The 15,095-nt window shown below is 35.4% G+C and overlaps 2 protein-coding genes across 5 annotated transcripts; one reads left to right on the top strand and one right to left on the bottom strand.

Annotated features, from left to right (window-relative positions):
• The first annotated feature begins 2,766 nt into the window (after window positions 1–2,766).
• Window positions 2,767–8,668, top strand: LOC137717728 (CSC1-like protein RXW8). 4 transcript variants are annotated; one of them, XM_068457187.1, is made up of 12 exons: window positions 2,767–3,099; window positions 3,383–3,814; window positions 3,906–4,052; window positions 4,263–4,326; window positions 4,462–4,671; window positions 4,929–5,114; window positions 6,053–6,351; window positions 6,505–6,781; window positions 7,155–7,427; window positions 7,642–7,875; window positions 7,988–8,165; window positions 8,252–8,668. In XM_068457187.1, exons 2-12 carry the CDS (start codon window positions 3,537–3,539, stop codon window positions 8,317–8,319), a joined length of 2,214 nt encoding a protein of 737 aa, XP_068313288.1. In that variant the 5' UTR covers window positions 2,767–3,099; window positions 3,383–3,536; the 3' UTR covers window positions 8,320–8,668. The 4 variants fall into 4 exon arrangements, with proteins under 4 accessions (XP_068313288.1, XP_068313287.1, XP_068313290.1 ...); XM_068457186.1 differs by having other exon boundaries at window positions 7,988–8,668; XM_068457189.1 differs by lacking the exon at window positions 8,252–8,668 and having other exon boundaries at window positions 7,642–7,783; window positions 7,988–8,124.
• LOC137717729 (uncharacterized) lies at window positions 8,631–9,726 on the bottom strand. The gene is made up of 2 exons (XM_068457190.1): window positions 9,597–9,726; window positions 8,631–9,489 (listed from the first exon to the last, which is right to left on the bottom strand). Exons 1-2 carry the CDS (start codon window positions 9,648–9,650, stop codon window positions 8,848–8,850), a joined length of 696 nt encoding a protein of 231 aa, XP_068313291.1. The 5' UTR covers window positions 9,651–9,726; the 3' UTR covers window positions 8,631–8,847.
• Between the last annotated feature and the right edge of the window lie 5,369 nt (window positions 9,727–15,095).

The following is a 15,095-nucleotide window of genomic DNA, read 5'->3' as shown; positions in this document are numbered from 1 at the left end:
AACACCGGGGGTGCAGGTTATGAGCTCTCTAAGCATCTCTAACCACTACTGAAATATAAACGTGAATAATACTTACCTGGCACTTACCTGCACGTCCACATCACCAATATGCATATATATGTATGCCACTACTAATGCGTGCAATGATGCATAAACGATAATGATAACATGCATGGCATAAGGCAAATAACCCCTTTTAAATCAATTTCTGGGAATATAAATGTATATAGGTATATACGGAAAACAAAAGCCCACTCACTGGTATGTAGAAGGGTCGTAGCCCCCTTGTCTCGCGTGTGCACGCTCGTCCTCGGGGTACGTGTCACCTAAATGCGAAACAACTATAAAAACGTTAACTTTAAAGCACATAACTAACTTCTCGTAACAACTTCTCATGCATTGCTCAAAATGGACAAATGAATATACCAATGTGCTCTACACAACCTCAGGATCACAACCATATTTTTAAAATAATTTCCCTCCGCCGCACGCGCCCCCACGCGCCGGCCAAGGCACGGACCTACGCGCCCCCCACGCGCGGCCACGTGCCATGCACACTGACGGTGTCAACAGACGCCGTCAGGAATATTCCGTTAAACCTAACTGACGCCGTCACTGCCGTTAGGAATATTCCGTTAAACTTAACGGAATATTCTCCTTTCTTCTCCGGCCTACCCTCGCCGGACTCCGGTCGCCGGAAACTGGGGAAAACTTCAAATTCACTATTCTCCTTCGTTTTTCAACCATTTTCTATGATTCTTGGACCAAAAGAAAGCCCTAGACTAATAGAATCACGTTGGACCACTTTTAAAGGCTAAAAATTACGCGATCATACCTGTCTCAAACTCGAAACTCGGCCAACTTCGAACCAGGCCTTCCCGACGTCCAACTTCGTCCAACGAGCTACTCCGACACTCCTTAGGACCTCACTAAGACACCTACGAGCTCAGAAATCCCAAAAACTCAATGTATAAACTTTGCATGAACAGTACTCAAATCGGCCATTGTTGAATCGACGTGAAAACGAAGTATTTCTCACCTGAAATTGGTATGTCTGAGCTCGCCTCGACCTCACGAGTTGAATGGTGTCCTTGGTTTCCTCGATCTGCGATGGTTTGGGTGGTTTTGGTGTTTGTCCGTACGTATGGTGATAACGGGAAGGAAGAGAGAGACACGGGGGAGAGAGACAGAGGGAGGGGAAGAGTGACTGTGTGTGTGAGTGTGTGTGTGTGTGGTCCAACACATGCCACACCACACAAAACACCCATAACGTGACAAAAACGAACTAGGGGCAATAAGGTAATTTCACACGTGCGTTTTAATAATCCCGGGACGGGATGTCACATAAAACCCGGCATAAGATTTTTACTTAAACAAAGCTCATGGCCTAGATTCTGCATCAGCCAATTCATTAATTATGTTTGACTTTACACATTTAAAATTTTTTGGATGCATAAACTACCCTTATTTTAATGTTTGATGTACATAATTAATTCCATGCAGATTGTAAGGGAGAATTAATGATTTTGCAAAAAAAAAAAAAAAGTATAAATTCATTGCCTAATATATAATAACAAAAAAACATGCCTAATATGTGTAATAATACATGCTTAATAAGGTCAATAAAAAATATTATACTAATTAATTTACCTATATGTAAATTTATGATTAGCAAATAACTTATATTTTGTAGGTAAATTATTTTGCATATATTGGATTTGCGTTATTATGTAGGTAAACTTTCACTTGTATTGTACATATATTGGGTAAGTTATGTTGCTTTTTTTAAGCAATCTAACATTTTAAAATTTTAATAGTAGGTGCACAATTTGAATCAAATAACATTATTTTTTTTGTAGGTAAATTATTTTGCATGAATTTTTACATGAATCAAGCAATTTTTTTTATTACATATGTGTGTATCAAATTATATAAATAAAGAAATATAATATATATGTATGTATATAAGTATATACGTTGAACTTATAGTAGTACAATATACTTTAAACGTGTGTGTGTATATATAAAATAGTATGTCTAATAATGTTCATTATAATTAAGGTGAGTAATAACATTTATGGATTTGATTTGAATATTGTGGCACAAGTTGTAAATATTTTTGTAATAATAGGTTAATTACTTTTGTACTTGGCAGTCTTTTTAAAATTTGGGTTTTATTTGGATGTTTTTTAGTAGGTGGATTTTTGTCTAGGCAGTCTTTTTAAATTATTGTTGGATGTTTATAAATTTAGACATTGAATTTTAATTAATTATTGTAACTAAGCAACCGTACCCTTAAAAGGGGTGAAAGAAGGGTTACATTTGGCCAGATTGATGCCCTGACCAAATAATGACCGATGGGCTCTAAAGAATTATAAACCAGTCATCAATTGAAGATGATTTTTCTGACAAATCAAATCATTTTTTAGCTTTTGAACTTTTAGCTATCTTTATTGAAAATGCCTTATACGATCCTGTTGGACAGTTAGGCTTGGACTGTCCTAGTGGAGAAAATTTTCATTGTGACAGGAATACGAGTGGTATATCATGTGTTTTTATAGAAGTGGTGAAAAATTTTATTTTTTAAATTATTAACTTTTTGAGACACATATCTCACAATTTGTATAACATCATTACATATACCGATCATTCCGAAAAATTTATCGTCGAGTGTTCGTGGCAGTCCACCACGTGTGCCACCCGTTGCCCCAGCGTATTTTTGAGTGAAAGTACAAAAACACCTGACAGCACGTGGCATTCCGCAAAAAGTTGGTTCTTCTTCTGCGCTTTCACCTCTTTTCTTTCTTCTCCCCGGATGTCCCCCAATCATTGAAAATTGCCTGAAATATTATCCAGGGTTTATTTTCTACGTTTTTCTTTTTCTTTTTCTTCTTCTTCTTTTTTTTCTTTCTCTTCTATTTTTGTAAATTTTCGTTCGTGGATATTTTTTTACCGTTGGAGTTTTTGTGAAGTCGAAGCAAAAGCGCGGCAATTAATGGCGTGCGAGTCTTAATTCCCACTCTGCCCTCAGAATTCCAGTTAATTAATTCGCTTCCTTCACTTGGGGTTCTCTGCGAATTACTCGAATTGTTGATTCAGGTACTCGATTTTTTCCAGTTTTTGATTTCTTTGATTTGATTTCTACTTTGTTTTCTATTTGCTTAGACTCTGAAGCGTTGATCTGATTGTTAATTACTGATTATTTGTGATTAATTTTGATATATTTGTTGCGAATAATTTGAGTTGAAGCAATGTGAATAGCTTTGGTTTTGTGAGAGTGAGAATTGAAGTTGAATTTTGGAATTTGGGATATCAATAATTGAATGAGGACGTATGGATTCTGCTTTTTTATTTCTGAGTTGTCGAAATTTCGAATTGGTAGGCAAATCGACGGATAAGTATTGCAGCAGCTGAGTTGTGTGTGTTCGGAACTTCGGATTACTAGCTGAATTCGGCTTGTGGTGTAATTGGGATGTCTTGCATTCGCTTTCTTGGGCGATGAGATACTTTGAAGATTGTAGATTTAGTGGGTAGAGATGAATCTGGCAGCTCTTTTGACTTCTGCTGGTATTAATATAGCTGTGTGCGTGGTACTCTTTTTGCTATATTCTATATTGAGGAAACAACCGAGCAATGTGAACGTCTACTTTGGACGAATGCTTACGATATCCAAAAGAAGAAGTGATCTTTTCAATTTGGAAAGGTTTGTTCCTTCTGCTAGTTGGCTAGTGAAAGCATGGAAAACAAAAGAAGAAGATTTTTTGACAGTCGGTGGCTTGGATTCGGTTGTTTTTATCAGGATGCTTATTTTTAGGTAATTAAACCCTGCCTAGATCTTTATGGTTTATGTCTGCAGAATAATAATTCTACCTAATACTGTAGCCTAATATTTTGTCCATTCACAGTCTTCGAATCTTTTCCATTGCTGCTGTCATCTGCGTCTTTATAGTGCTTCCGGTGAATTATCATGGACAAACGAAGGATCACCCGGGAATCCATGATGAATCCTTGGAAGTCTTTACCATCTTGAACGTTCATGAAGGTTCGAAGTGGTATGAGACATATATCCTTGATTATTAAAACACTTTCTTAAAAATTGTTATCTTTTATGAAGGTGCAGAGCAAGTTCTGATAATCCGCCTTTTCTTCTGTTTTTTCTCAATCTTTATGAAGTTTCAATATTGATTTAACTATTTCTCGTTATATACACCAGGAAACTAGTTTCTAACTGGTCATTTGCTTTCTGTTTTAATTCATGTCAGGCTTTGGACCCATTGTCTCGCATTGTACATTATCACTACTTCAGCTTGTATTCTCCTATACTTTGTAAGGATTTAAAACCCATCTCCTCTTGTACAATATCGTATATATTGTAAAAAGTTCTTCATCTTTGCTTTTAGTTCATACAACTATAAACATCCTAAACATTGGTTTTGTGTTTTTGTTGTGGATCTTCTGTAGGAATATAATCACATCACTAGACTGAGGCTGGCATATATTATTGGATCTTCTTCAAATCCAAGTCATTTTACAATTGTTGTTCGTGCTATTCCATGGTCACCAGAAGTATCTTATAGTGATTCAGTAAGAAAATTCTTCACAAAATATCATGCATCAAGCTACTTGTCACACCAAATGGTGTATCGATCTGGTAAAGTTCAGAAACTGATGGTATGTATGTGGCTTGAATTATTTCAGCTGTTTCCTGAGCAATCACATTGTTTTATCATTGGCTTATATCGTCATAACTGTTAGCATGAGCTGCACTTAGACTAATATGTGGTTTAAGATAGCTATATAAACTATATGATGGGTTTCTTTAAGAATTAAATATAGGATCAGTGGGTTTTTCCTCCACTCACATGCATCTGTTCAATTATGTCCCATATATTTTTTAATGCAACTTTATGATATATCAAACTTTGCAGACCGATGCAGGGAAGATGTGCAAGATTCTTAAGGATGTTTCTGTGGAACAGAGTCATAGACCAGATCTATTTCATTGTGGTATGTCTGGAGGAGCTACTGATTCTTTTAAGATACTCACGAACGATTCAGAGAGTGTTAAAGGGAAGTCATCCCTTATCGACAATAGTTTGGGTGGAAGAAAAAAGGTCATGCAAGCTGTGGCCCCAATTAATTTAATTAGCTCTGGTTTTCATCACGTATTCACACACAACTAGTGATGTGTATGGCTTTAATCTTTCGAATCTGATTTGGTTTTTTTTAGAATGGTTTTCTGACTATGGAATTCTTGAAAATTTTGTAAGCAAGGGTTACTTACATTAAAACCCCCTGAGGTTTATCGAGTTTTCACAAAACCCCCTCATGTTTGAGACATTACACTAATATCCCTTGAGGTTTTAACTCACTTACACATAACCCCTTTGAGCCAAATTTTACATAAGTGTTCCTAGTATCGTCATGTATTCTTGCTTCAGTTGCCTCCAGGTTTTGTTAGACAGTTGGTCACATATTATTATGGCGGTTATAACACCTTAAGCAGAAAGTTGGACTTGAAATGTTTGGAATAGAATTGTGTTTGGCTTGATTAACTTGTTTAGGCTCCTTTAGTTTTTATTTTGGAATTTTGTTTTTCATTTTTCAGTTTTATATTGGATGTTTCCTTATTTAGTTACCATAGTTTGAATAAAAGAAAAGTAGAAATAAAAGTTGTTGAATGGTTAAGTAATATTTATATCTGTGTGTATGTATGTATTTATGTTAGTTAATATGTATACTTTAAAATAAAAACATACATGCACACAAGTACACATGTCTATCCATTCTTCCCATAATCAGCCCATTTATGTGTAGGAAATTATGAACCTCAATCTGCAGAGTACCAACTCATAAAAAAAATCCCACATGGCAGTGTCAAAGACATGAATCTTGAGTAGTCTCTTCCCGTAATCAGTGACATTTTCGAATTGTGGTTCTGTTACTTTGACTTTGTTGCCATCATTTAGGTATAAGTTGTTGTCTATGAGTGATTGAACTTTTGTGGAAATTTCGATATTATAGCCTAAAATGTCTTTGGTCTTACATACAGGTGTGTGCTGCTGCTTTTGTCTTTTTCAAGACTCGCTGTGCTGCTCTTGTTACATCAAAGGTTCTTCATTCTTCAAATCCTATGCATTGGGTGACAGATATGGCTCCGGAACCAAATGATGTGTATTGGTCAAACCTTTGGATACCGTACGGACAACTGTGGATCAGGAAGTTAGCCACACTTCTGGCTACTATTGCCTTTATGCTTGTGTTTCTTATTCCTGTCACATTTGTTCAGGGCATGACTGCACTAAAAAGCCTGGAAAAAAAGTTTCCAGCTTTGAAAGGATTGCTCAAAAAGTAAGTCAATTGACAGACACATTCTCCTTGTTACCTTAATTTTTTTGTTATGCTGTGTATGATGGATACTAAACATGGACTTTCTGTGTGTACGGGGATAAAGTTTTGCAATGGCTTTGACTCATTTTCATGATTACTTATGCGCATATGCAGGAACTATGTAAGCCAGGTGATAACGGGGTACCTGCCAAGTGTGGTTTTAATTGTGGCTTTTTACATCGTTCCACCTGTCATGATGCTGTTTTCAACAGTGGAGGGGTGGATCTCTCGCAGTCAGAGGAAAAAGAGTGCATGCTTCAAAGTCTTATACTTCACAATCTGGAATGTCTTTTTTGTTAATGTTTTTACCGGCTCTGTTATCAGCCAATTGAGTGTATTTTCTAGTGTGAAAGACATACCTGCGCAACTTGCCAACGCGATTCCAGCACAGGTGATATGCCCTTGATCTTTAAATATGTTTAGAAGATCAATAGTTGTGTTCCAGTTATGCTAGTCTATTTGGACTGTTACATCACTTACGTGTGACGACTGTTTTTCCTTGTCATGTTTGAAACGGGTTACTTTGTAATTGAGATGGGTCAAGTCCACTACTAGTACTCATAGATATTAAATTGTCCATTAGAAATTGTCTACTCATTTTTAGTTTGAATTCCAGATGGTCATAATGGTTAACATAGTGACTTAGAGTTTTGTAAGTGATAATTGTTTCGACTTTCGAGACATTACTTCAGTAATGTGATGCTTATGAAAGCTGAAAGCTTTATTATTGATTTTTATTTATGGTTGTGGTCTTGAATTTTCAGGCTAAGTTCTTCATGACTTATGTTTTATCATCTGGTTGGGCAAGCTTGGCATGTGAACTCATGCAAATTTATCCTCTTCTTTGCAACTATTTCCGACGGTTCATATTACGGAAAGGACGGTATAATGACTCACTATCATTTCCATATCATACAGAAATTCCTAGAGTCCTGCTGTTTGGGTTCATTGGCTTCACCTGTTCTATCTTGGTTCCCCTAATATTGCCATTCTTGTTGGTGTACTTTGTACTTGCTTACTTTATATATCGAAACCAGGTGAGGACTCCTCCTATCTATTGTTCCTTATTCTGTTAGGTCTCTTTGAGGGAGAAGAACTACCCTGCAACGGGGATGCCACTGTAGCATCCCCGGTGTAGGTAAGTTCCTCTCTCATTCTGGCCATCATTATTCTCTTTTTCTTTTTCATTTTTTTCTTTGGGGGGCATTCGAATAATTAATTTGTTGCTAAATTTTACAATGCCTATTTCAGATTCTTAATGTGTATATAGCAGAATACGAAAGTGGGGGACAGTACTGGCCTATGATTCACAATACAGTCATAATTTCATTGGTTATCATGCAAATAATTGCCCTCGGTGTCTTCGGATTAAGAAAATCACCAATTGCATCAGGTTTCACTATTCCACTGCTTATCTTCACTATTTTGTTTAACGAGTACTGTCGACAGCAGTTTCATCCATTGTTCAAGAACCAAGTTGCAGAGGTAGTGATTGAAAATGAACTGTATTTGCGTGCGTGCACGTGCATGTGCATGTATGTGGTATTTGAGACCATGCCTCTCTATCTCCAAAACTTGATGAGGGGATTGTTTGCAGATTCTTATTGATATGGACCAGAAGGATGAGGAAGCGGGGAGGATGGAAGAGGTTTATCAACAGCTGCATACAGCTTACTGCCAGTCCCCATTAACTCCTGATGTCTCGTGCAGTTTTGGATGCTCAACTCGCATTGAGGGTGACATAAATCCGGATCCAGAGAATGTCAAGCCACCAGGTTTGATTCATCCAGTACTCGCGAGGGTTCCTGTACGCGGCATCAGTGATGTAATCGCTTGGTTCTTTGTGCTTTTCTCTTTTCAGGGGAGGAACCCAGCCAAACTAATCCGTCATGGAATGTCACCTTCGACGGTGAGGCAGATCGAAAATGAGCGTTCTTCTGGGACGTAATTGACTAGTTTTTTGTGCAAGTTCACGTTTATGGAGCCGGCTGGAACGAGATTCTTGAATCTTAAGAAGCAGGTTCTCGTTTTGGCCAGATATACATCGGAAGCGTACAGACACATACAAGTAAACATCCATAGGCTATCTTTAATTTTACAGTTTTGAGTCGGAAGCGTACAGACACATACAAGCAAACATACAAGTAACTCTATTTTTTGTACACTTGTTATTTGAGCAAAGCAAATTGTTGTGTATATTGTTCGTTATCTTAAACTAAATGTATCGAAAACAGTTGAAAAGTTTTACGAAACGTTAATGCAAAGTTCGATTATTTCATTCTCTAAGCACATTTTGAATTGCATAGATACTCAACTCATACAACCACGAAAACGGATCAGTTTCTGCAAACGACGCAGATCAAAACTGGTAAAGTATGCACAAATAGAACTGGTTACAAACGTTTAACAAAAAACGTAACTGAAAAACGCAAAACGCTAAACAGACACCGAGTCGTGTTAAGATTTCACATCCATGACCAATGAAGAATTGGAATTATCGACACCATCATCTTCGTCTTTTTCGTTGAAGAAACCTCTCCACAACCACAAAACTTGCAGGAACCCGCCATTTGCAACGTGCAGAAGAAACACCCTTGCCTGCATTGGGAGACCAGCAGAGACGAACTTAACAGCAGCAAAAAAGCAGCTTATACCAAATAAGTGCTTTTCAATCTCATTGGCATTCTCCTCCGACCTGGGAAGCACTTGCTGCAATGTCTCCTTCAAAACATCAGTCAAGAAGCACCCAACAAACAGACCAAATGGTATCATCAATTCATAGTTTCTGGAGATGGAAAATATGATGTCTGATAAGAAGCTGAGGGTGCCAAAAGTAACAAACGACCATATGAGTGCTTTTTTCCCAAGCAGAAGCAGCTGCTCCAGTGCTGTATCTGCTGCTTTTCTCCATGGGAGCTCCTTCACTGGGGCAGGTACGGCTTCCCACAGCTTCTCCTTCACAAAAGTGCTTTTGATTTGCAGCTTCTGCTTATTTTCTTTGTTGGGTTCTCCAAATTGTGCCGTGGATGAAACTGCTTTTACACGACTTGGCGGGAAGCTGGTTTGAAATCGAAATTGTTTCTGCTTAAAGAGCTCAATCTGAAATAAAGAAGGAAAATTGGAATCAATCATAATTAATTCATCGAAAACCTGTAAATTTCACATTTTTAAGTAATCGGGAATTTGGGAGAGTGGGAGAGTGGTACCGAAAATTTGGGGGTTGCGGACGGCGGCGACAGAATGGACGCCGGAATCGCCATTGATGGTGTCTGGTTGGTCCTGTTTTATCACCTGAGTTTTCTCCTCATTTTCTAGGGTTTACCAGCTGATGACAAATTTGGGGATTCCAATTTCCAAATGTTCTTAACCTAACTTGGACTCAATACAAATATACTGGGCCTTATGGAAAATATTTGTTTTGGGCCTTATTCTGAGTCACACAGTCCACAAACTTATAATTTTTTCATTCGTGGGCTTAATGTAAGAGTGTACTTAATGGTCATTTAATCGAGATTGTTTTAGGTGGAAAACAATTTTGTCTATAAACGCTTTTGTTAGAAGTTTTTATTCGAAAAATGTTTGAAACTTTTTTATGAAAGCTTCAAAGTGTTTTTTGAAGAAGCATATACTACGTGCTTCTCCAGATATTATTAAAAGCAAACCCAAAGATTGCTACATGTAGACTAGAGATTGCCACGGCCCCCTAGCCTCCATGGGCTCTATGTAATTGACTTATAAAATTCTAAAATTCATGTAAAATTATATTAGAACGGGGATATTGGCACTTCAAAAAAATTATTATGCACTCTTCATAAATGTATATTTGTATCTAAATATGCAAAAAAAATTATTAAGCTAACTTTTTAAAAATAAAATTGCATAATAACTTTTTTGGAGTGCCCCAAAATTCTTAAAGCCAACTCAATAATAGAGATCAACGATATACAAGGGGAGACGACCGTTACTAGTACAAATCAATTTTGTGTGCGTACAATTGAAAGACAAATCAAATTATACGAAATATTAAGAGTAATATTAGGGACATCAAATTAGTGCACTAAATAATATGTTATTGGACGAATAGATCTTCAATAGGCATGTGTTATTTTTAATGAGGATCCTCTGTTTTTTGTTCTTGCGTATGGAAGTGGATAAAAGATATATAACCTAACATCATATTTCAACATTGGAGTAAGATTTTCTCCCTTCCTAATCTCTCTCTCCTTTCATTCTCTCCTATTTAAACGGTTGCGATTATACCACGTCTACATCTTGTTTTGAATTTTTTATATAGAGAATAAGATAAAAAGAAGAGTGTGAGAGGAGGGGATGGTAATAGGAGGAGAGATAATCCTTAACTGCCATAAAACACAACTATTATGGGGTGGTTCATTGTGGGAAACGAATTATAAGCCAATATTTCACATGGCACATCCTAGGTTCGATTCTTGACGCTGTAGAATCACACCATGGTGACACAGAGAAGGCTAAAATGCCTCTATGAGCATTTTCGACTGAAAGATTGTTGTGATGAAGACACCAATTAATCCCTAAAAAAATAAAAATTAAAAAAAACTGTCATCAAACGCATAAGCATTAGCCAAGGCCAAAATCCAAAAGCAAAAATAATAAACAAAACCCTAGGCGGACAGGTGAATTGTATATTATAAGAACTATCATATCCTCTCCTTATACCATTTTGAAACCCTAAAGCAATCAAATTAACACAACCCTAGGCGGCTCTATCTTAATTCTAAATCCTTCACCTCGTAAATGGTATGTAATTTTGAATATAACAACCAGGCTGCAGTACTCTAGCTCTGCAGTCGTTTTAGTCTATATAATTCTCTAATAAATTTCTTTTTTTTCTTCACAGAAATGCTAAGGGGACTCTTTTAAGTGAAACTTTCTATGAACTTTCTGCAACTCTACAGTTTAACGTCAATTATTGTATTAACATTATATAAAAGATTGTGCTAAAAATATGAAGTGACTGAGAGTTTATGAAAATGAACAATGCCACTTTTAAGAGAATTCTTAGTATTTTCCCTTCTTTTTTTTATACAAACCCACTGTATTTTGGTCCAACAGCTGAACAGCACGACAAACATGCAAGAATTTTCATGTTAGTGAGTGTCATTATCATTCTATAATATTCAAAATTAATAAATTATAATATCTCTTGCAGATTATTAATTATGAATTAAGGATCAATGTTTAGATTTAAATATCCAGTGGGGGGTTGATTAGGGTTGATTTAGTTGATTAAACAATTAAAAGGCAGTGACACAAGTCGTCCTTTTGCTACTGTCACTTCTATGCTTCTTTCACATATTCGTAATATAACATGTTTAATTAATTTTGTGGTGTTTATTATCGTCACCAAGTTGACGGGAATTTATATGGCAATCCACAAGAAGTCAAATTTTGAGATGTTGGTTTTTCTTTGAGGACTTTTCTGTTCTGTTTCTTCTTTGTTTGGGATATTCCCTTTAACTTTACAGAAAGAAATTAGATGAATAATTAGGGATTGTTTTAAAATTGTATAAGCCCTCAGAACTGTTTATGTCTCCTTAATTTGCTTGCTGGAGTTTGTGTATGTCCGCTTTATGTATGCTTATAATTCCAGTATACTATACTGAAAGCCAGACAGACTGTAAATCTTATGGGATATGTTTTACCTAGATATCCCACTTATGAGCTTACAATATTCTAAAAAATTAACTAATTAATCGCTCATTATTTTACATTTAATTTTTTTTATAAAAAATATTATTATATGGTACTGAAACACAATTGTACAATATAATTTATCTATATGTTATAATATGAGTTGAGCGACTTGTTTTTTTTTTTTTTTTTAAAGGGAGATAACTGGTGGTAAGCAACGGTTTGGCTTCCACACCAACAATGAGTTTCGAACCCAAGACCTCCAATTTTTAGTTTTGAGGAAGTCTCGTAATTCGTCATTGTTTACTTTATACTTTATGATGTAAGACTCCTATTATATAAATGCATGAATTGGTTACCTTTTAAAACCATAATTTTTTGGATGGGTAATGTGAGGTAAACTAAATTTTTAGACTAAATTTACAAATCATATGATATGTGATTAATAGAAAATAAGCATCACTACTTATGTAATAATCCAATCATCAATAACCACTTCATATAGTCTAACAAATTTGGTCTTAAAATTTAGCTTCCTTAGCATACCTGGGTGGGATATATGTCCTTTCAAATATTGACCTAGTTTTCATGATTGAGCTCATGATAATTAAGCAACTAGATGAAAATGCTAGTGGAATCAACTTAATTAAGAACTTTTTTTTAAAACTTTGAATTTAAGAGTTGGTCAAGATAATGGGGCCAACTATTTTAAATCGCTAGCTTGTAGAGGCAGCTACCACCAATTTCAAAATATGTCAACCGATTCTAACAAATCGTGTACATGGCTTACCAAACATTAATTGCAAAATTTGCATGTCAACAGAAAGTAAATATTTTAATCCAAAGATTGCAATTTACAACTGCAATCGACTTTTGCCCCTTGTAGCTTTCAGCCAAGACCTAAGAGATAATTTGAGTCTATATATGTGAGAACGTATTTATTTGATCTTCCTAGCCAGAGCTACATATAAGCTGACTATTTATTTGACCTTTCTGGCCAGAGCTACATATAAGCTGACTACATAAGTAAATGAATAAGGTCAGGGAGATCATATTTTTAAACCAAATTTTCAAACCAAATAATGTGTCATCAATAGGAATTAAGCACATTAATCAATATTTAAGTAATAATCCAATGATCAACCACCACATCATTTTGATTTAATTACAAGTTTGGTTTAGAAGTTTTGGTCTCCCTAACATTACCCTAAGTAAAGGCTATTTCAATTATGTTAGGCATAGCTAGATAGATGTTGTGTTAGATTTAAGGACTCTAAGCATGTAGTCGATTACCTTAGTGGTTAGGGTTTTTGTATTATTTTCAGTGCACCCAGTTCGAATCCTCCCTCATCTCCTTATAGTGTGGTTTAGATTAAAACTCTCACTTGTAATAAAAAAGAGACTTAAATATTCTAATTTTTGAAATAAGATCCATCGATGAATAATAATTAATTTTATATGATTATGCAAAAGAACCCTACCCTAGGTTTGAGTCTTATTACAGGAAGAAGACTGATAAATTACATGTTATTCATGATATCTAGCTACCTAGAATTTGTATGAATGATCATCAAATTAATCTGACTCTAAATTTTGTATGAATAGTTAGTTAACAAGAGAAGCTGGAACTAATTAATAAATCAATGTCGTAGTTAAACAATAAGCTAATTGACGAAGACCAAAATTAAGCAACTTATTCATTTAATTAACATCTGCCAGCTGCTGTGTTGATCTAGAAGAAATTACCGTTACTGATATTGACTGTTTCGACCGATGAATTGATAGTTATTGCATACCATATATCATTGGAGCTTGTTAGGTAACAATCGATATCAACAGCTTACTGACACATGGCATTTCAAAATTTAAAGTACTCAAAAAGACCAATGTCATACATGAGCCTTTGTTATTTCATCCTCTTTTATATGTAACTCACATATAAATATGCACATATATCAGATTGTGTGGAATTTAAAGCTTAGAAGTTTCCCTTGTTTTCTGCAATTTCCGTGGAAGTTTTTGTTTACACAGGGGGTTTCCCTGTATCTCTAGTCTACTCGTAGTCTCCTACTCAATACCCTACCCACTCTCATCACCGGACGAACCCTAGTATAGTCACAGTAAAAGGTTATTAAAAAAACCAACGGCATTGCTTGGCCTAGCTAGCAGCATAACAAAAACTTTGCCCAAGCTATCTATGGATGTATATATTCATATGTAAGCAGCAGATGAATTGTTTTTCTGTACTTTTTGGAAGAAGATAATGAATTGTCTCAGTCAACATTGTTGGCCATATTTATGTACATTTTCATTTTGTGTATCTAGTTATGGCTGAGTATTGCATGCACTTATATAGAGGGGGAATCATGCATATCTCTGTATATATTTTTCCCACAGACTAGCTAATAAATACTAAATAGAAACTCAAACCAGAATATGCAATTTATATATACAGATGCATGTTCACACATCTGTATTCTGTGAATCATCATCTGGATCAAAATTTAAACCAAATGCTTTATGCGTTCAGATCGAGGGAGAGAGAGGATTCATACGTGCATGATAATCTTACTAAAAGCACCATACATTTTGAGTGTTAATCATCAAACTTTTTTATCAGATCTAATACTTGAAAATTAGAAGTTGTTATATAAAATATAAGAATAAAGCTGACAGTTTAAAAGTTTTTTTAATACATATGACATTATCTACACCATAAGAGTGAAAAAATAGTTAATCTTCACAACAAACTAGCATAATAATTTAATTCGAATGTGCATTCTAATTTGTAATACTAAGTGGCACAGTTTAAAAGTTTAAATCAAACAAAAATTTATAAGTTAAAGGTCTGAAAGTTTGTCGAAAAAATAAAGGTGTGACAGTCTGAAAGACACGTATTACAAAGCATGTGTGTCATTCAGAACTGGTTGATTTTCACAATTTTAAGTTTCATCTCTCTCTCTTCCTGAGCTGAAGACATTAAATTTCGAGAATTACTATCTTGATTTCTTAATCCTGGAAAGCTAACTCATGAA

The sequence above is a fragment of the Pyrus communis genome, chromosome 15 (assembly GCF_963583255.1).
Source record: "Pyrus communis chromosome 15, drPyrComm1.1, whole genome shotgun sequence".
In the NCBI taxonomy this organism is placed as follows: Eukaryota; Viridiplantae; Streptophyta; class Magnoliopsida; order Rosales; family Rosaceae; genus Pyrus; species Pyrus communis.
This window is presented reverse-complemented; position numbering and strand designations above follow the sequence as displayed.

Bases quoted from the DNA above. Each gene is read 5' to 3' on its own strand.
- LOC137717728 (XM_068457186.1), top strand. From the start codon at position 3,537: ATGAATCTGGCAGCTCTTTTGACTTCTGCTGGTATTAATATAGCTGTG. The intron at 4,327-4,461 runs GTAAGGATTTAA...GATCTTCTGTAG, and splicing joins CTTGTATTCTCCTATACTTT to GAATATAATCACATCACTAG. The intron at 7,428-7,641 runs GTGAGGACTCCT...TGCCTATTTCAG, and splicing joins ACTTTATATATCGAAACCAG to ATTCTTAATGTGTATATAGC.
- LOC137717729 (XM_068457190.1), bottom strand. From the start codon at position 9,650: ATGGCGATTCCGGCGTCCATTCTGTCGCCGCCGTCCGCAACCCCCAAA. The intron at 9,490-9,596 runs GTACCACTCTCC...TCTTTATTTCAG, and splicing joins CCGCAACCCCCAAATTTTCG to ATTGAGCTCTTTAAGCAGAA.